The 22227-nt window shown below is 42.3% G+C and overlaps 1 protein-coding gene across 2 annotated transcripts in view; it reads right to left on the bottom strand.

The window, feature by feature from the left end:
• Positions 1 to 272: 272 nt before the first annotated feature.
• LOC146859518 (CD5 antigen-like) overlaps positions 273 to 22227 on the bottom strand; it is a 722585-nt gene continuing 700630 nt past the window's right edge. For both annotated transcript variants that reach the window (XM_085650226.1, XM_085650227.1), the window contains one exon: positions 273 to 1064. In XM_085650226.1, coding sequence (XP_085506352.1) covers positions 535 to 1064 — 530 coding nt within the window. In that variant the 3' untranslated portion in view covers positions 273 to 534. The remainder of the gene's footprint in view (positions 1065 to 22227) is intronic.

Below are 22227 nucleotides of genomic sequence, written 5' to 3'. Positions count from 1 at the left end.
CAGGATCTTAGTAGCTGGTCTCGTGTGACTGCCAACATGAGATTCTATCTCTCAACTAAATGGAAGTTTCTACAAGTACAACTTGCGGAAGCCACTATGTCCTGCAGGTTACAGACCCGACTATGCAGCAGGTGTTTGACCCAGGTCACTGTTCTACCACCTTTAAATTTTAGTGCTGGGCATAAAATGAAGAGATCTGTAGGACTGAAAGTGAGAGGCCTGAGAATATGTGTGGTGAGGCGCGAGTAATGTGAACAGACTTGCAAGCCCTGTAAACTGGCACATTATTTATTTTAAAGATTCAAGTGGCAGAAAAAAATATATGTTAATTGTATACATTGTTTCATGCACTTCCAGCAGGTACCAGCAAACATGAGTTATTCAAATCCAAAATCCTGTGTCTTTACAAATGGAAACTGCTGCCTTGAAATACATCAACCAGTTCGGAACATGATTTTCAGCTTTTCTTCTGCTGAGGAAGTGAATTATAGAAAGAATCAAAGATATACATTGACAATCCTGTCCCTCTACAATTTAATTCAGCTCAATAGTTAAAGGATAGTAGATACAAACAAGAGGGAAGATCTTCTCTGTGAAGGTGGCTGTGTAGGTGAAGAGGTGCTCTTGGGTCTCAGCCTTGTAGAAGGACACCACCCCCCCCTCGTAGTCCAGGTAAACTCCAATGGGACTTACTAATGGCAGGCTGCTCGCAAGGGTAACAGGCAAGGTGTGAATCGAGGAAAAGAATAAACTGCTCTCCAAAACCCAGAAGCCCTCCTCAGGCTCCATTAGGTAAATGTATTTATTTATAGTAGCAGACTCCGTGGCCACCCCTATCTGCCACAATGTGGAAAATCCAGGTTGAACAAAGCGAGGGGGCACCGTCAGCTCCCAGTAATACTTCCCAGAGATGAAGCCCACAGTTCCTCTGGCACAACCCACACGCACACGTGTCTCATCATTCTTGGTAATACGCTTTGAACTAGTGAGGCGCGTGACTCGCTTCCCATCTGCGGAGATGTTGAGTGAAGGATAAGCTGTGTTTGGATCCAGGAACAGAGATTCTGAGGAGGAAAAGAAAAGAGAAGGTTAATGTACATCAGTCAGTCTGTCCAGCTCTCAGCTCCTCCTGTCTAATCTCTCTTCCCCAGTCTAAGCCCAACAGCTTCTTTCTGTCATCCATCCTTTCATCTCTCCACAATCCCTTCAGTATGTCCATCTGCAAACCCGTCTGCCCAACTCTCTTACTTCTTTGCTGCAGTTCAAATGAAAGAGATGCTTTTGAAGGACGCGTGTCCTGAAAGACCACCAGTGAGATGACAATGGGATCTGGAATTGTCCTCAGTCATGTCTTGAAGACAAAGGGCCTCATGTATGGGATTGGGCATAGGGCAACATAGTGAGGTGCCTTTCTGTGCTGCCCTACTTTAGAGTGAAAGGCAGGAATGAACTGTATTTTTGCAATACCGTACATTCCTGTCCTTTCTCCCTGCGCTGGCGCCATTTCATCAGCCTAGTGCCATTGTAGGTGCTGGAGCAGGAAAAATAGTCTAATTGAAACCCCTGTTCCATTTTCGTATGTCTTTATTAAAATGATTGATAATTTATTATAATAACTAACGGAGTGATGTCGTTTTGACTAAATCAACCTTATTAACAGAAAGAATACACGTGGGAATGCATCTGCATGGCTAAAATAATAAGTGAACTAAGTGTGTTTTGTATATTAAATAAATATACGTTGTTTATGTGATGTTATTGTGATTTGTGCTTAAAATAAACATGCACCAATGGCTTTAAATGTCGAATATGGTTAGAATAAATGCACACACATATGGGTATTAGTTGGGGAATAACACTGTTTTAATTATTTCCATGTATTAATCACAATTTTGTGTTCTTTTACTTAAGTTGGCAATTGTGGCCTGCTACAAAATGGCCACCAACCGCAGCCTATATTCGAGTAGACGAATTATGGAAAACAATGTTTTTGCACTGACTGCAACCCTGTCCCTTTGGTGAACTGAAGAGATATGTCATGGTGACTGTCCGGGATGAATGCCAAGACGACCCTGAAACATGCAGAACTTGCAAAGATAAAGAACATTTAAAGATGTCAAACCGGACCTGTGCAGCCAGAAAATAAACATTTGCTAGGGTCGTGTCCCTTTTGCTTGCCACAATTGTTGAAACTATTTTACAGTGTCAATCAAGACTCTGCAAGAGAAAAGCGTATGGGAAAGGATGTAAATGTTGCAGTGGAATCCGGTCATCCAATTTGATGCAACCAATCAGAGACACGAGAATTTGGAAAAGTAACTTTAATATTGTAATTTTTGGTATAAATATGAATAGCCTAGAGAGGTTAGCACCAATCCCTTCCTGAACTTATTACCCGTGGTCCCGACGCTGACGGAGAGGACGGTGACGCCTATGACTGAGCCAGAGTTGCTTACAGATGTATTGAGGACCAGTTCTGACTTAGAAAACGACAAATAGCCAGAATAGGTAAATATGACAAAGATGATGCTACGTTTTGCAAAGTTTTAACCTGAAATTAATTTAGATAAAGAGAAATTAATGTTTCATAAATGTGTTGGGTGATTATTTTAGTGAATGATTTATTTTGAATATATTTTAGAGTGTTATATTTAATTGTCAAACCAGCAACTAGTTGGTCCATGCGACCTACCTGAGGGAGGGACTGTTAGGGTGATTCTAAAGAAAGTGGTTCTTCCCTCAGAGAGAAATGCAGATTGGTTAGGAGACATATCAGGTAGAAGTCTTATTTTCCATTTGCAGGCACGGATAGTCTGATAGAAATGAATGTTGGTGTTATGGGCCCCACCAGCGTATGATGTGTGAGTGTGCGTGTGACTGTGAAATCATTCCGTCCGTGGAAGTAGAGGGGATTTGGAAGCTCCGATCTGCATCAGTTTCTTGGTAGCAGTAGAATGGTTAACTATTGTCTTGGTTTGATGATTTGTGTGTAAATAGGCTTATTGATTATTGATTTGTATTGATATATGTACTAACCCTATATGTTGAATTCGTATTGAGTTTTATGTAGTGTGTACGGCTTCTGGGACGTAGGAAGTCGGTGACAGTTCCGTAGTAGGGCAAGCACTGCTCTCGGGAAAGGCGAAATTGTTGGCCCTGTACGCATGCAGGGGAAAACGTGTGACAATTGAAGTTGCGCGTCGCATTGTCTGTGTTCGATTCGGTGGCACCGCCGTGTGTTACCATTAGAGACGTATTTTCGGTATAAAAGAAGTGTGTATAATAGCGAAGGTTACCTGTGAATTTCTGGTCTTAGGTACCAGGGATCCTTTTGGCATTCCAATAACGCTTATCACTAGAAAGTTAATAGGTACTCTCTGAGCTTGTTAGAAGGACAGGGCAGAGGTAAGCGCTGCTTTGTTAACGTGTGTTATAATTCTGTAGTAGGACAGACTGTTCGCTGTTCTCGGGAAAGGCAGGATTCTGTGTGAATGTGCTACATTTTCTGGTGTGAAAGTGCGTGAATGTAAGGCATTTTGGTTAATTGTGAAAACTCTTAGGAGCATTCCGAGAGGAAACAGTTAATTGATGCATGTTAGAAGGGTAGAGTAGAAGGATGTGCTACTTTATCAACGGAAGTAACGATTCCGTAGTGGAGCAGAGGTAAGCGCTGTTCCCGAGAAAGGCGGGATTCTCGTGAGAAAGGTCTTTTGCTATTCAGTGGTTAGCGGAGCAGACAATGGAGATGTTTATATGTTGTAACTAACTGAATCGTAGAAACTGAAACAAAGTCTACCAGAGTAGTTTTGTAAAGGAGGGGTAGACGAGAGACAGGAGACAGGAGCAGGAGCTGCCACAGCGACTGCTGACGTCAGGAAGACCGCGCTGTGACTGGACAGTGGGTTAAAACAGTGGAAGCGCTGTGATTGGTGCGTTGGTGTGTGCCGCGCAGGGATTGGGAGAAGTACAGAGTGACGTAGACGCTCCAGGATTGGTGCTTTGGTGTGAGTCGCGCTGGTATTTGTGGACTGAAACAGTGACGTAGACGCCCCGGATTGGAGCGTTGGTGTAAGTCGCGCTGTTATTGGACAAAAGATCGTACAGTTGTAGAAAGGACTAGAGAGTTGCGGTAAACGAGAAAAATGTATTACCATACTGAGGAAAAGAAAAAGAAATCCTTGTTCAGTAAAGTCAAAACATGGTTTGACAAAGACAAGGAGATTGTGACTAGGGAAGGGGAATTATTGCCTCCAACAAGAACCCCCGCATACTTCATGGTTGCGAAATATGGGTATCATACCTGTATATGGTTGGACAATTGGGTGAAATATACCAAGGACGACGGAGTTTTAGCTTTCCCAGAACATGGCTCATTTAACCTGGCCACGTTGAGGAATTTGAGGGAGAGAATGATGTGTCTAGAGCCTCGTCCTAGGCCGACACAATTCGAAGCATTGACTGAATGGGAAGATGAAATGCATGAATGGGAAAGACAGAGGAGTGGGAACCGATATAGGTATATGTTCGGACGAACTAGTGATCGTGAAACTCATCATGATCGGATGAGAAGGTGGCGAGACGCTAGCATGACTTAAGGGCTGTTTCCTGTAAGAACAGAAGGGGAGACAGAAGGGGTAAAATGTACAGAGAAAAGAAATAATGTAGAAAATAAGAGATGCAGAGAGAATGAATCAGATGATGACCTCCTAGATGACCTGTTCTTTAAGAATCCACTTCCGTATAGACGAGAACCCGAGGTAGGAATGCCAACTGCCCCAATGAGAGATACCCTGAGAACGATTAAAACAGAAGTCATGACACCAGAAATGGTAGGAAACAATCCTTTCAGAAAAAGAGAAATGGAAAGGGAAAATGAGATTGAGGATGAAAAGACAAGGTAACTAGCCAGAACCACATTTGAACTGACAGAGAATAGAAGAGAACTGACCAAAAATCTTGAAGCAGTCACGGTTCCTGTAACGATAGATCCCGTTATGACCGTTTTTGATAAGCAGATAATAAGTGAACATGGTCTAACAGTTCCATATGTGAACAACAGACAAAATGTTCAGCCCGAACAGACCCCAATGAGAACAGGAGAGAATCCGTGGAGACACACAATATGTGAAAGCGGAATAAAAGTGCAGAACAACCCATTTTTGAGTCCCAATGATATGGAAAGAAGCGGGATGACTGAGGGTACAATAATAGAGCCTCAAAGAATAAATGAACCTGTGAGTGCAGAAAAATCCATGGGGATAACTACAGAAGAAATAGCGAGAGAGATGGGAATTGACATGGACCGGATAAAAGGTTTGCAGAAACCTTATCGGGTGGATTTCACAGACAAAGATATTGAGAACTTGAATACTACAGGCAGAATAGTGCAGATTAAGGAGATAATCACTTTGTGGAGAAAACGGGGAGATGTTGAGAGATGGAAAAGTAAGTGGTATAAGAAACAAGAAGAAGCATCAGGTGGAACTTTCCCAGCATTTCCTGTGAGAGAAAAGGAAAGATCAGTGACAGCATTTCCTATGAGAGAAATTCCAGGAGGAGGATATGTACATGTCCCATGGACCAGACAGGATATTTTGTCATTTACTAATGACTTCCCTCGACTGAGAGAAAAGCCCGTCGAGTGGTACAGACAGGTAGACAGATTTGTGAAATTGTCAAAAGTGCTGTGGATTGACCTGAATAGTCTGTTTGATATAATTGTACCAGCAGACTTGTGGGCAGAATGCAAGATAGTGATAGATTGGCCAACAAAAGAATACCCCAGAGATCCCAGAACAGGAGCACCAGACCACGAGGTAATGAAGAAATATGAGCAGGTTATGGTTTTCCTGAAGAACAAGGTACCTCCCAAAGAAACAGACTGGGTTAAGATAGACCGAACACAGCAGGAAGTGAAAGAATCAGTTCATGCCTATTATGAAAGACTAATACTGGCTTTCAAGCAGTTTAGTGGAGATGAACATCTGGGTGAGAAGGACCTGAGCCATTTTGTATACAGATTCGTGTATGGTCTGCGTCCTGAGATTAGTGAGATGATAAGGCAGCATACAGTGGACTGGCAGAGCAAAAAGATTGATGAGATCCTGAGACATGCCAAATATTTCAGTGATGAAATTGAGGCAAAGCAAAGAAAGCTGAAAGAAAAGGCAATGTGGGCACAAGTAAAGGTTGCAGAAAGACAGGAAGCCCAGTTAGTCGAACAAGCAAATAACCCAGGAAACAAGCAAAGATTTGGCCCAGGAAAGGGGAGAGGCAATATAGAGGAAGCAAAGAAAAATTAGGGCATTGGAAATCCGAGTGTAAGAATCCACCATGTGCTAACAGTGGAAATCCATCATTAAATCCACAGGTGCAGAGTGAGGGGTGTGGCCAGCAGCAGCAGCAGAAGGCTGCTGAGCAGCAGAATCAGGTGCCAAAACCGCCCTTGCCGCAAAACAAAGGACCCCAGAAGTACAGTCACGATTCGGGATTCTACAACGAAGGACAGGTAAACATACCGCAACGCGCGAGTGCTGTGTCCCAATATTGGCTGAGGAATGAGGGAAGTGATACAGAGGAGGAAGTCTGACGGTGCGGATGAGAGGAGGAAGAGTGCGTGCTTGGCGCATCTCTAGAAATAGACCAGACAGGACCTTTTGTGGATGGGAAAATTAATGATGAGAGCATCATTTTTCTAGTTGACACTGGTGCTACCCGTTCTACTGTCAGGTCAGCTGATGTTAAGAATCTTCCTCTCTCGGATGAAACAATCCAAGTAGTTGGTGTGTCCAATACACAGATCAAGACATACCTTACTGAACCAGTTAAGGTTAGAATAGGGACATTTTCAGACATGCACCGATTTGTGGTGTGTGACACCAGTCCTGTGAATTTGTTAGGTCGAGATTTGCTGTGCAAGATGAATTTTCTGTACTCCAGACGGAATAGCCTTTGAAACACCAGAAGAGGATGTCCTATACAGAATGACCATAGACAACAGAGAAAGTGAGGCTGTTGGAACTTATGCAGTATTCAATCCTGATGAATTGCCCCCAGAATTAAAGCAGACTGTAAAAGCAGCAGTTTGGGATTTCACTGGAGAAGATGTGGGCCTAATGAGAAATGTTGACCCAGTGAAAATTTCTGAAAAAGATGGGATAAGCTACCCAAACATCCCACAGTACAGACTGACACCTGAAATAATTGAAGGAATAACCCCTATAATTGAAAAGATGATCCAGCAGGGGGTGTTGAGAGAAATATTGAACAGTCCATGTAATTCACCAATAATGGGACTGAAGAAACCTAATGGGAAGTTCAGAATAGTACAGGATTTGAGAAAAATTAACAAAATTGTTGTGTCATGCTGTCCCATTGTGCCAAATCCATCAGTGATTTTGTACAGATTCCCCATGATGCTGAATGGTACGCAGTAATTGATTTGTGCCATGCTTTCTTTTCAATCCCGTTGCATCACGACAGCCAGCCGATTTTTGCATTTCGGTTTGGAGATCGTATTTTGGCATGTGCCGAATTCCACAGGGGTACACAGAGAGCCCCTCTATATTTAATCAGTTGTTGAAGAAATCTCTGGAAAGTCTGACAATGCCTGAAAATTCAGTTTTGGTCCAGTACATTGGTGACCTGCTTGTGGCATCAAAAACACGTGAAGCTTGTGAAGTAGACACCATTGCTTTGCTGAATCATTTGGCAGATGGAGGGTTAAAGGTATCTCCAGCCAAATTGCAGTTCTGTAAAAAAGAGGTTCAGTACCTAGGACATAACATTGAGAAAGGCCTGAGGAAGGTAACAATTGATAGAATCAGAATCATTAAGGGAATGAGAGCCCCAATGACCCAGAGAGAGGTGAGAATGTTCCTGGGAATGGTTGGCTATTGTCGTCAGTGGATAAGTAACTTTTCCCTGATTGCCAAGCCACTGATAAAATTAACCAAAAGTGAGGTAAAAGACCCTTTAGAATTAAACCAAGAACAAATGGCAGCTTTCAGAGAATTGAAAAACAGGCTTTGTGAAGCACCTGCCCTGGGTATGCCAGACTATGAAAAAGAATTTGAGCTGTATTGCAGTGAGAGGAATGGATGTGCACTTTCAGTGCTAATTCAAAAACATGGACGACTGAGAAGACCTATTGCGTACTTCTCATCAGCTCTTGACCCAGTAGCTGTGGGTTTACCAGGTTGCCTAAAAGCAGTAGCTGCTACATGCAGATGTCTGGAGCAAAGTGAGTGAATCATAATGGGATATCCTGTAAGGGTATTCGTACCTCACGATGTGGCAATCCTTTTAACAAGGAGCCGGACACAATTCATGTCACATAGTCGGCTGACTAAGTATGAGAAAGTCATTCTAGGAGCATCAAATGTGAGTCTGGAGAGATGTGTGAATGTGAATCCAGCAAAATTGTTGCCGGATGCTGAAAGTGTGCAAGTGAGAGATGAAATTGATCATGATTGCCTGGATGTGCTTGATTATTGTACAAAACCCAGACCAGACATAAAAGATCTGCCACTGCCTGAAAGTGATCATGTGTTTTTTGTGGATGGATCTTGTCTGAGAACGGATGAAGGTGTGCTGAGTGCTGCATATGCAGTGTGCACAGTTTCAGGAGTTGTGGAAGCATCACCCTTGAAAGGAGTTAAATCCGCTCAAGTGGCAGAATTGGTGGCACTAACAAAAGCCTGCAAAATTGGAAGACATGTAAGAGTGACTGTGATGACTGATAGCCAGTACGGCTTCGGAGTTGTCCACGACTTTGGCCAGATATGGCTACAGAGAGGTTTACTGACCTCAAGTGGTACTCCTATAAAGAATGCAGAAGTGATTGGAAAATTGCTTGAGGCGATACAGCTGCCTAAAGAACTGGCTGTTGTAAAATGTGCTGCTCACAGTCAAGGTGAAGATTTCATTACCACTGGAAACCGGTTTGCAAATGACATGGCTCAGTATTGTGCAAGGAATAATTATTCAATTAACCGGGGAAAAGAGAGAGACATGTCTTTTTGCTCCTTAATGTTTACTAACATTGTAGAAACATGGGAAGAAGTGAAGCAGTTGCAGGATGAGGCAGGAGATGAGGAAATGAAGCTATGGGTAAAGGCAGGTTGTGCACCCAGGGAAAAAGACCATGTATGGGTCTACAGAGATGGAAGACCAGTAATGCCAGATAGCATGCTGTCCACCATGGCACGGATGTATCATGGCCAGGGACACCTGGGGAGGGATGCCATGATAAGAGCATTTAAGCAGACTTGGTACAATCCAAAATTCAGGTTGATAGCAGAGAGTCTCTGTCAAAGATGCCTGATATGTCAGCAATACAATCCTGGAAAAAAAACAGTGGTGAGTCTAGGTACAATAGGCAGGGAAGGAGGACCTTTCACCAGAATGCAGGTAGATTTCATTGAAATGCCCCAAGTCAACAGGTTGAGGTATGTCCTGGTGGTAGTTTGTCTGTTTTCCAGGTGGGTGGAAGCTTTCCCAACCAGAAGGAATGATGGGATAACAGTAGCTAAGCTATTGTTAAGAGAATTCATCCCAAGGTACGGGTTCCCAGTGACCATTGAATCAGACAGAGGGGGACACTTCTATAATGAGATCATGGGTTTGATCTGTGAAGCATTGAGCATACAGCAGAAGCTACATTGTGCCTACCGACCAGAGGCTTCTGGAGCGGTTGAACAAATGAATGGTACTATCAAAAACAGAATTGGTAAAATGTGTTTAGCCACTGGAATGAAATGGCCTGATGTCTTGCCTCTAGTCTTGATGACGATAAGGTCTACTCCAGATAGAACAACTGGTTTGAGTCTGCATGAAATCATCATGGGACGTGCCATGAGAAATGCATTTGTACCCGTGAACAAGCTGATGACAATAACTGATGACATGATTTTGGATTACTGTAAAGGCCTGGCTGACGCAGTCCATTCTGTGTTTCACCAGGTTGGAGAAGACGCCACCACACTAGAAAAGAAACCAGCCCATGATTTGAGCCCAGGGGACTGGGTGAGAATAAAAGTACACAGAAGAAGAAATTGCTTGGTCCCGAGGTGGGGAAGACCAAGGCAAGTCGTCCTGACCCCAACAACTGCTGTGAAGTGTGCTGGAGGGAAAAACTGGATACATGCAAGCCATACTATGAGAGTTCCAAGTCCAGGTGAAGGCACTGGAAGAGAATACTTTGATGAATCTGAATCAAGTGATGATCCAGAAGAAGAGACTGCAAAAAGGAAAAGAAATCCTGAAAGGGGGAGAGTGGGCCACGACCGGCTCTAATCCCACAAGAAGGAATTTCAAAAAGAACATTGCAGGTTCCAGAGACAAGACCAGATTCTGAAGAAGTGCCTGAAATCCCAGCTACCAGTAGTGAACACAAAAAGAAAGAAAGAAAAGAGAAGAACATTACAACAGAAGTGACCCTTGAAACAAACAAGGAAACTGGAGAAGTCTCACCTGAGATAATCGTTGTAGATGAAGAAGGGACAGAAGTAGAAAGTGAGGGACAGATTTCTGCGGAAAACCCTCGAGGAGGTGTAGGGAACATCAACACTGAGCTAGGTGAAGGGACAAGTAGTCAGAAAGAAGATTGCGTGCCGGAGACCCGAGGAGGGACAGAAGTAGGGCAATCTCAGGTTGATGAAAAGGAGACTGTTGTTGAAAAAGAGACTGTTGTTGAAAAGAAGACTACTGTTGAGAGGAAAACTGTTGGTGAAGAAGAGGCAACTGAAACAGAATCCGATGAAAGTGAAAATGAGACACCTGAAGGTCGAGTTCTGAGAAAGAGAACTTGGAAAATTCCTGCATTAATGTTTGCAGATGACACCCTGCTTCTGTCCAGGACACCTATGGGGATGGAAAGAATCCTGGACGGATTTGCGTCATTTTGCAGGAAAAGGAACTTAGTCATCAATGTGAGTAAGACCAAATATATGGTCCTCCATGCAGACACTATCAACCGCCCTACCCCAAAACTGGATGGTTTGCCCCTAGAACGGGTGAACACCTTTGACTGCTTGGGCTTGACACTCAATAATAAAATGACTTGGGGCCCACAGAACTCAAAAGTAAACCTAAAATTTGTACCGATAACTGGGGGAATTACAAAGATGTACAAAAATAGCCAACTAAAATTAATCAGCTCATTGGTGTAGATTTATAAAACCCAGGCTAGGGGGGTGGTAGTCTATGGCGCCGAATTATGGGGCCACAATACAGCCCAGATTTTATCTAAGTCAGAAAACCAATTTTTTAGACAATTATTCGCACACCCAATGAGTACTCCCATGCAGCCACTTAGGATGGACCTAGGTATCCAACCTATCGCGGACCTGGTCGGCTCCAGACCAGTAATGTATTGGCGCCGACTATGGAGCACCCCCGAACTCGTAAACTTTCAGGAGGAACTGAAATCTATCTTGTTGATCCCAAAGGCAGGCGCAATTCCCTGGCTAGCTTATGTAAAAAAATCGCTTAGGGAGAGATGACTTTTGGCTCACACCTGAGGAGTCATGCCCTTCTCTTTCAAAAAGATCATTGGCAAAAATCCTGGAGGAACATAATCTGACTCAGGCTATCCGATCAGTTAACACCGCCAATCTGACCTCTGTATTCCTCGAGGTAAAAATTGGCTACAGCTTCGAGCCAGCAATAGATCTGATCCACCCGGTCTTTGCCAAGAAACTATATCTACAATTCAGGCATGGTTCTCTCCCGCTCTTCTCGAGAACGAACAAGTGGGCTGGTTCTATTTCGCAGCCCTGCCCTGGGTGTGGTGCCTCCGAAGAAACCGAGGTCCACGTCATATTTTTTTGCGCAGCCTATAAAACCCCCCGCCGAAAATGTATTATTCAGCTCGCAAATAATACGGGGGCTAAGAATTACAGAGATCTGTTTAGGCTGCTGAAGTATGACTCTTCTCCCTTATACGTTACGGTGATCGCCAAATTTTTGTTTTCAATGTGGCTAACCAGAAGACGATTACTATCACAGTAAGGCAAATCCAGCGCCATTAACCACCCTAACTATTGTGTTTTCTCTATGTGTTTGTTAATATGTTTTTATATTTATATTTATAATTATGTATTACCTTCCTTGTAATCACTGACTTTGTATTATGTGTTTAATGACTTTTTATGGCTGATAGCCGAAATAAAGTTTTCTGACTGACTGACTGAACTTGGATCAAGGAGTAAAACCTTAAAGGAGGAAAATTAAAGAGAAATGCTAAAGGAGATCTTTGGCCTAACAAGATAAAGAGACTAAGATATCGATTGGCACGGTTTGAACCATCAAAAGCTGAACAGGTGAACGAAGTGTCAAGTCAGAACCAAGCCAAAGAAGGAGAAACAAAGAAATCTGAAGAAGACAAAAGAATCAGAAAACCCAACCAGAAGTACAAGTCGCCAGAATGGACGTATGTGGCACTGCCTGAACAAGGAGAAGAGGCAGACAGTCAAGAAAATCCAGAGGAGACTGTACTAAGAGTGGTTGAGGAAGAAGAAACTGTAGGAATCCTGAGAGTCATCTTGTCTGATATTGGAGAAGAGGCGGAAGTTCAGGACTTTCTGCATTTCGATGATAATGGAGAATTGAAAAGTGATGAGAGACCAGATTGAGTCATTCCAAAGAAGTCATCCTTGGAAGAAAGTAGAAAAGGTAAAATAGAAAACTAACAGACTGTATTAACCTGTTGAGTACTTGCTGCCCTAGAAGTACAGTAGTGGAGTAGAAGAGGCTAAGTCAAAAGACACGGTTAATTTAACCAGATGGCTAACACAGAGAATAACCAAAGTAGATGTACCTTCATGAAAAGGTGGTGCAAGATGTGCTGCTGTTGTACAGGATTATTGAAGCTTCTGTGGAGCGTGCTTGCTCTACTGATTTCTTTCAAAGTAACGATAGACACATTAGGTGGACACACAGAGAACACTACTAGCATAGGGAAAAACTCTCAGAGAGTAGTTCCAACTAGTATGAGCAATATACATGTACATAAGGATAGGTCTATTAATGATTTTTCTAGCAATGTGTTTTCAAAATTGTTGTACGAATACGTAATGACGATGGATGTAAGGGATTGCTACGTCTGTATGCAATTACCTGCCTCTGTTTCAGAGGGAGTGACTTATCACCTTCCAGCTACGTATGGAATTTCGTGTAGTGTGTTAATTAGTATATTCTATCAATTAGGGAAATTAAATTATAGTTTGTCTAACGTAGATAATGTTTTAGGGCAATTGCCAATGAACAAAGATTTGAATCCTGCTAAGGAAGCTAACATTTTAGGTGAGATTTTTATAGAAACTAAAGAATTAACATTAGAATACATTTATAGAAACAATTTAACTTGCAGTTTGAAAGGAGAAGAGAAAACATTCCTAGACATGGTTGAGAAAAGGAGATTAGGGATGCACAAGAATGCTGACAGAAGAAAATGAGAGAAACGATGTGGGATGTAGAAAAGGAGAGAGAACTGAAGAATGGAGCCAGTCCAACATTGGCCATAGATGCACCACAGAAGGGAAAACTATGTATCACGAGAAAGAAATCCCAATATGATACTTATTTTATAGGGACAAGTGAGTGCCATGATACATACTTTATTGCAACCGGATGGGGATTTAGAGGAGGAGAAGATCCAGTCTTTCCTGGAGTGTATTATATATGTGGGAATAAGGCTTACTATAGGTTGCCCGACCATTGGTATGGCACATGTTATGTTGGCCTGGTCTTTCCAAAAATCTTTCATATGGATAAAGTAGAAAACACTGAAGACACTAACATACTAACACATGGTAGAAGAGAAACCTGGACAGAAATTGTAGGTGATATTTTTGGAGCACTGATACCAGCAGTGGGAATAACTTTGAATGCTTATAATATTCGAAAATTGTCAACGGTTGTGGATCGTTTGTCCACAAACACAGCAGGAGATTCCTAGTGATTGACACTGAAATGGTTGCCTTACGTGCTATGGTGATGCAAAATCGACTTGCCCTTGATATCTTATTGGCAAAAGAGGGTGGAGTCTGTGGAATGCTGAAAGTTCAACACTGTTGCACTTACATTCCTGACGAAAGCAAAGATCTAAAGATCTATATCAAAAATATTACTGATTTGCATGAAGAATTAGTACTACTGGAAGCTGAAAATATCCGGATTAGAATGGCTAACAAAATGATTGCTATTATCAATCAATCAATCAAAAGACCTTTATTCGAATTTCATAAAATTCATAAAAGTACATATATAAAAACAGTTCATTATTAAATATTTCAATACAATTTCATAAAGATTAAAAACCGATACAGCAACAATTCAGGGATTTTCCATCATTTTACGTACACGTGTAATAAGTCTTAAGAAAGTGCTGGTGCGGAAAATTAGTTCATCTGTTTCCAGAGAAAGTAACATTGAACGGGACTCCTCCAAAGAAAGTGGTCTTTGCTTTCTAAAATAGGGTGTTAAAAACCAATTTATGTATTTTAAATAAAATTTACAGAAGAATAGAAAATGCAACTCATTCTGTGTGCTAATACCGTCACACGGGCAAGGACTATAATCTGTGGAGCGGTGGTAACCCAAAGGGAAACCCAGTAAAAATTTTACAGAGCCTACCCTTAAGCGGAATAGCAAGGACCTTTCCCAATTAGACATGGGTAGGGTAAGATAAAGTGGGAATGGTTGCATACACAGATCATTCTCCATATATCTGACTACAGTGGGTTTAGATATTTCCCTTTCCATTTTTCTGTGTCAAAAAGTGCATAAAGTGCTTGTTTGACCTCTGCCTTATCTTTGGGTTCAATTCTTAGTGGGTCAGAAAAAAGGTCGCCTCTGTTTACGGCGCTTAATGTTTTTAGGACTCCGGCGAGCCAAGGAATCAGTAAGCCGTGGTCACATTTAAGGCAGTCTTTGATTATATCTTGAGTTAAAGTGGCTGCGTTGTTCCTCCAAATTCTCAGCCAGAATAGGGCTGGTCTGGATCTAATGAAATCACAGATATAAGTAAGATTTAGCTCTTTGTGGCAAATGAATTCAGAGGATGAGATTGGGGCACCCAGTAATTTCCTACAAAAACGGCTCTCTTCACGTTGAATGCCGGGATTTTTGCCCAGACCCCAAACCTCAGCCCCGTAAGTGGCGACGGGAATGCACTGTAATCTAAAAAAATTTAAAATGGCACTAGTGGCTCCTAGTTTCTTTGGGCGTGGGAGACTCAATATTGAGTTGGTGGCTTTCGAGAACTTGCTATTAAGAATTTCATAGCTAAATTAGGTAGTACCATATTTGGTAAAATATTATTTCCACTAACATGTGTGATTGTTGCATTATTAGTACTAAGATTAGGATGTATATGTTGTAGGTATAAAAGAAATAAAACTAAAACTAAACGAGAAATAGTTAAAAGAAGAGAGAATACACATGAAAGAGAAAAACAAGAAATAGAATTAGAAGAATTGAGGAAAAGTATATATAGAAGCGAAGAAAGAAGATGAAAAAGAAACTAGATTATAACATCTGAGCAAAAAGACATTTAAACTTTCGCAAAAGTGGGAAAAGTTTGACATTTTTGGGTGTTATTTGGTGATAAAATCACCAAAGGGGGGATTGCTGGAGCAGGAAAAATAGTCTAATTGAAACCCCTGTTCCATTTTCGTATGTCTTTATTAAAATGATTAATAATTAATTATAAAAACTAACGGAGTGATGTCGTTTTGACTAAATCAACCTTATTAACAGAAAGAATACATGTGGGAATGCATCTGCATGGCTAATAATAAGTGAACTAAGTGTGTTTTGTATATTAAATAAATATACGTTGTTTATGTGATGTTATTGTGATTTGCGCTTAAAATAAACATGCACTAATGGCATTAAATGTCGCTTATGTTTAGAATAAATGCACACACATATGGGTATTCGTTGGGGAACAACATTGTTTTAATTATTTCCATGTATTAATCACGATTTTGTGTTCTTTTACTTAAGTTGACAATTGTGGCCTGCTCCAAAATGGCCACCAACCACAGCCTATATTCGAGTAGACGAATTATGGAAAACGATGTTTTTGCACTGACTGCAACCCTGTCCCTTTGGTGAACTGAAGAGATATGTCATGGTGACTGTCCAGGATGAATGCCAAGACGACCCTGAAACATGCAGAAATTGCAAAGATAAAGAACATTTAAAGATGTCAAACCGGACCTGTGCAGCCAGAAAAGAAACATTTGCTAGGGTCGTGTCCCTTTTGCTTGCAACAATTGTTGAAACAATTTTACAGTGTCAATCAAGACTCTGCAAGAGAAAAGCGTATGGGAAAGGATGTAAATGTTGCAGTGGAATCCGGTCATCCAATTTGATGCAACCAATCAGAGACACGAGAATTTGGAAAAGTAACTTTAATATTGTAATTTTTGGTATAAATATGAGTAGCCTAGAGAGGTTAGCGCCAATCCCTTCCTGAACTTATTACCCGTGGTCCCGACGCTGACGGAGAGGACGGTGACGCCTATGACTGAGCCAGAGTTGCTTACAGATGTATTGAGGACCAGTTCTGACTTAGAAAACGACAAATAGCCAGAATAGGTAAATATGACAAAGATGATGCTGTGTTTTGCTAAGTTTTAACCTGAAATTAATTTAGATAAAGAGAAATTAATGTTTAATAAATGTGTTGGGTTATTATTTTAGTGAATGATTTATTTTGAATATATTTTAGAGTGTTATATTTAATTGTCAAACCAGCAACTAGTTGGTCCATGCGACCTACCTGAGGGAGGGACTGTTAGGGTGATTCTAAAGAAAGTGGTTCTTCCCTCAGAGAGAAATGCAGATTGGTTAGGAGACATATCAGGTAGAAGTCTTATTTTCCCTTTGCAGGCACGGATAGTCTGATAGAAATGAATGTTGGTGTTATGGGCCCCACCAGCGTATGATGTGTGAGTGTGCGTGTGACTGTGAAATCATTCCGTCCGTGGAAGTAGAGGGGATTTGGAAGCTCCGATCTGCATCATAGGCACACATACACCATGGTGCAAGGGAGCCTGCATTGCATGCAGGGTTGCTTTTGTGCAGGAAGAGGCACTTTTCTGCGCAAAAACAATCCTACAAAGCGTTTTCCTCTTTCAATGTGTACTGCACTATGAAGCACACATGAAGAAAATACGAGCAGAAATGAACATACTTCTCGTTACTCCTCACCTCTGGAGGTGTACGGAATTGTACTTGCCACTTCCCCAGGTTTACATGGTTTTCTAAATTTGGGGAAGTGTCAAAGTCTATAGGTGTTGTGTGGGAATTTTCACCACAACTACCATAGAACGCCTTCCAGCTGCAGAGTAACGCAACACAACAATTTGCGCTGCATCACCGTACTCATGATTTATGAGGCCTCTCAAAGTGACCCAGGGCAGCTTTGCATGGCTTCATATATCTGACTCAAAGCCTTCCATCACGCATGTGCCACTTTACATGGCGCAAAAGTGATCATTACACAGCCCCAACCTATCTCCAGTTATCCTGTGATCAAATGTGTCACTCTGCTGTTTTCCTTGTTCAGAAACAAACTTCCTCTCTTTCAAGTCAACAATGAGTTATCAAGAGATCTCTGGGCACGTCCAACCTGGGCCACCTCACTACGATCTCGACTTGGCTTCACAAAGAATTCAGAATAGGAACAAAGACTGTAGAAACTAGCAGGATGAATATGTCTAGAATTTCAGAAACACACGATTTTGAAACCACTGCTGAAAGGTCTCCATTGGTTCTTGTGGAGGTCAAATATTGTAAAGTCGATTAGGGGTGTAGGTCTACACCTAGTAATATTAACACAATAGGTCAATTTAGGCTCAATTTAAACCTGAGCTCAACCCCCGGCAGATGTAGCATAGAGCAGGCACGCTTAAATTTGGAGAACTGTGTATTAACAGTACAGAAAGAGTTGAAAACACACCACAGTAAAAATCCCAGTCCAATTTATGAAAATAAAGAACATGTTAATGAGCAAATAGACACCTGGGTGCCGATTCCGATCCTGGAGAAATTTCCCCCGTCCGAATCGTATCCGGATTTTTTCCGACCGAATCGTACAAGTGCCGTACGAACTGGCAAGTACGATTCGTATGCGAAAAACTCCATACGATTCGCATTGGGTCGAGTCCCCCACACGTCCTTGGGTCGGAAAACGTGTGCGACACGTCCCCGGACGATATACCATCCCAATGTCTAAAATCCAGTCCGACCGCGCAAGTACGATCCGTACCAGCCAGACCATGTCTCATCCGGGCGGAAAAACACCGTACGGACCGTACACACATAGCAACCATGGAGACATGTGCCCGCATACGCGCCTTCCCTCCCCCCAGCCCCCTTATGTACGCGCCGTACCCCCAGCCCATACCCCCAGCCCCCGTATGTATGTGCCGTACCCCCAGCCCGTACCCCCAGCCTGTACCCCCAGCCCCCGTACGTACGAACCGTACCCCCAACCCACGTACGTACGGACCGTACCCCCAGCCCGTACCCCCAGCCCACGTACGTAAGGACCGTACCCACACCTGCGTAGGTACGGCACGAACCCCCAGCGCTACGTGGGCTGGGGGTACGGGCTGGGGGTACAGTCCGTACGTACGTGGGCTGGGGGTACAGTTCATACATACGGGGGCTGGGTGGGGGTACGGCACGTACATACGGGGGCTGGGGGGGGGTATGGCGCGTACCAGGCCCCCGAATCTGGTCGTTTCGCGACGTACTTCGCTTTTCCGGCACTTTTTGGGTGCCGGAAAAATATTGACGTCCGGACTGCTGTGGGTACGAATCGTACTTCCTGGTTCGGGAAACGCAGCCAGAATGCCAACCGACGTCACGTCGGAGGTGTCCTGGGTCGGATTTGTGCGTTTTAGTTCGTCGGTCGGTGTTTTGTACGATTCGTACGGAAATAGTATTCCATACGGATCATACTTCCATGGTCGGAAAATTTACCAAACGGGTACGAGTCGGACGGAGAATACGCTCCGACCGACAGGTTGGACCCGCTTTCTCCAGGATCGGAATCGGCACCAAAATTGACAAACAGATGTAGGAAACTGTAGATACAATTTGGTAATATTTTATTTGTTTCTGGTGCCAAAAAATGTAAAGCACCACCCATAGATATTTGGTTGTGCAAGACCGGGTCCAAGTCAATAGTTACGTCCAACAGGGACGGAGCGTAGGTCGGATACAGGGAAGCGAGCAGTCCAGTAGACAATGTAACTTTCTAATTCAGTCTAAGGAATGGAAGGCAATAAATCTCCGCAGGAGAAGGCAGCAGGCTGTGAGCGAAATGGGGTTCATGAAGTCAGATAGTAATCAGACACAGTTACGGTGAAGCCATTTACTTCTGGCGGGAGGGCTAAGAGCCGCAGAAATTCAAAATCCACACCAAAGGAAGGTCACTCATAGGCTGGATATTTTTGGTGCCTTCTGCTGATGAATATTTTCTAACTGTGTACTTCAAATCATTTGCAGAAGTTAAGCTTCGTTCAGTGGAGCAAACCAGCAAGCTGAGTCCGTCCAGCAGTAGCCTCTGGTTACTTTTATAATTGTTTTGAAAATGTTTTCAACTGTTCAGCTTTGTAGATCATGATGGGGGGCACGTCCAATCTTTGCCAGCCTAGGGTCCAGGAAGTTTTGGATACCACTTGAAGGGTTAGGACTCAATCTACTGGTAGCCACCAGCAAGGAACAGGGCAAATCCAGTTGATACTGGTCAGCTGGATTTAGCAGAAACTTGGCCTCCATGCAGCTTTTTTTGCTCCTCAAGGATAACAGAAAGTTAGCCAAGTAGCCCTTGAAGATCACTCATCAGTCCTGGAAACAAGTGAGAACAGGCCAAGCCCTTGGGGTTACATTGGGTACAGACCACTTTCTGAAGTCCAGATTTCAACAGGTGTCTTTCTTCTTTTATCTTCTACAAGTCCAGAGATGTTCTGAAGAGGGTACCCAGAGTGAAAAAATGAGAAAGGGGGTGCACAAATAAAATAGTCCAATGAGCCTCAACATTGTATCTTAATATCCTCTTTATTTCAAAAATAGATTAAGGTTGATAAAAGGATGGTCAGCCAACGCGTTTCATTCCCTCAAGGGGAACTTCATCAGGGCTTGAGTCAAATTTATTTGTTCTTAAAAATAGAACAAGTTTCGAAAGATTGACGGAGTATAGTGTATTTCACATGCGTTACAGTGGTCGGCAATAGCACGGGCAGAGTTCCTAGTACAACGGCATGATCCTCGATCAGATTAGAAATGGTATTTAATATGTTGTAAGTGTTCTCTATTTTATTTTAATCATTTTTTAGCAATTGCTAGTGTTGTATATTAATTATAATGTTAATAATAATATAATTTTTTGTAAAATACATTTTGTTCGTAGCAGGATGTTGGGTTTATGCGGGATAAGGGTGGGGAGTAGTTTTAAAAAAATTGAATTAAATTTATCATTTTAAAATAATTTTATATTTAAATTTAAGAATGTTAACAGTTTTAGGAGCGGGACATTGGGTAATTTCCTGTTGCGGGCACTAGGTTTACCCACACAAGTGAGGTACCATTTTTCTCGGAAGACTTTGAGGAATGTGGGGTGGGTGGAATTTTTTGGAGCCACACACATCCCAGAACTTTGCACCACAGAAATGTGAGGAATATATGTTTCTTTTAAACTAAGTTTGAGGCTTGCAAGGGATTCTGGATAACAGAACCTGGTGAGAGGCACACAAGTCACCCCATCCTGGATTCCCCTTGGTGTCTAGCTTTAAAAAATGTATAGGTCTGCTGGATGAATGCACTGATGCAGACCTCAGCTGTGACTTTACTTACAGTAACAGGGCTGAATGATGACACACACTACTCTCAATCGCATAACATTAATATGGATGAAGATGTCTCAGTTTCACTGACTTACAACTTTGTGCAGACTGCAGACAGACAAGTAGTGTCTGTGCAGTAGTGCAACTATGCAGAGCTTAGCAGCTGTAACTTTACTTACAGTACAGGCTAAATGATGAATGATGGACGACAAAGGTATGGAAGCTGATATGTATGATGGAATAGCCAGAGGAGATGGGCTAATGATAGATAGGCAGTGAGTGAGTCTTTAAACTCTGGATCAGGTCACGTGAGACTGACTGTGGGGGAGTAATTCATTTGCAGCTAACAATCAGAAAGTAATTAATTGGGCGGCATACTGTTGGCGATTGCTTGGATTTAGTTTGTTACCAAAAATAGTGAGCTGTGTTAAGGGGCTAACAATGTTTCCAAGAAACTTCCAGAGATTTGTTCACAACATGCGGTCACAACAATTTGATTCCATGTTGTTCTAATCCGAGAATTATGTTTATCCCAGCTATTCAACTGTTGCCTGTTTACGGGGGGTCAATACTTGTATTCTGAGTGCTCTTGCAGGCCTTATACATTAACTGGAAGAACATCTTAGGGTATGGGCTCAGGTTTAAAGGTTTCTGTGAGGAATACTACGCTTACTCTTTGTAGCCTGAGACAAGCATTTGCCTTCATTAAATAAAAGTGCATTTGGCACATGTAGTGTGACACCAGAACAACATTAAAATGAGTATATAAGCCTAAATTCCAATTTAGTTCAATCGAAAACAACTTAACAACTACAAAGTCAGAAGTAAATCTGGTGTAGCGATCAGGCAGTATTAAAAAAAATTACTTGTGTGTTTTGTAGTAAGTCTTGTTGCAGGGATTTTGCTCAGGAACAGAACTATGCTTGGGACCATAGGACATAGGTATGTAGGGACTGAGTCACCATACCACCTCCTTATCCTTGAGCCACAGTCCGACTAGATATAGTGTCTCACTTGCCCTCCTACTCATATCCAGAGGAACAAATACCACCAGCATCTACATATAAAATACCACTGGCAGCTATCACAGTTGATGCGACCAAGGCCTTTAACCGGGAAAACTAGCTTTACCTGCAAAAAATCTTAAGGCTATCCAATTTAGCGGAGAATTTTTGTAGGGCAATAGAATTATTGTATAAAAACCCTACAGCTAAAGTATTAGTAAATGGAAATATCTCAAGAGTTTTTAATATATATCGGGGGACGAGGCAAGGGTGTCTGTTATCTCCCCTCCTTTTCAATTCATACATTGAACCCCTAGCGGAGAAGATACGAAAACATGACAGTATACTCCCTTTTA

This window comes from Triturus cristatus, chromosome 3_2, assembly GCF_964204655.1.
Source record: "Triturus cristatus chromosome 3_2, aTriCri1.1, whole genome shotgun sequence".
Lineage (NCBI taxonomy): Eukaryota > Metazoa > Chordata > Amphibia > Caudata > Salamandridae > Triturus > Triturus cristatus.
Note: the sequence above shows the minus strand (reverse complement) of the source record. Positions and strands in the feature narration are given on the sequence as shown.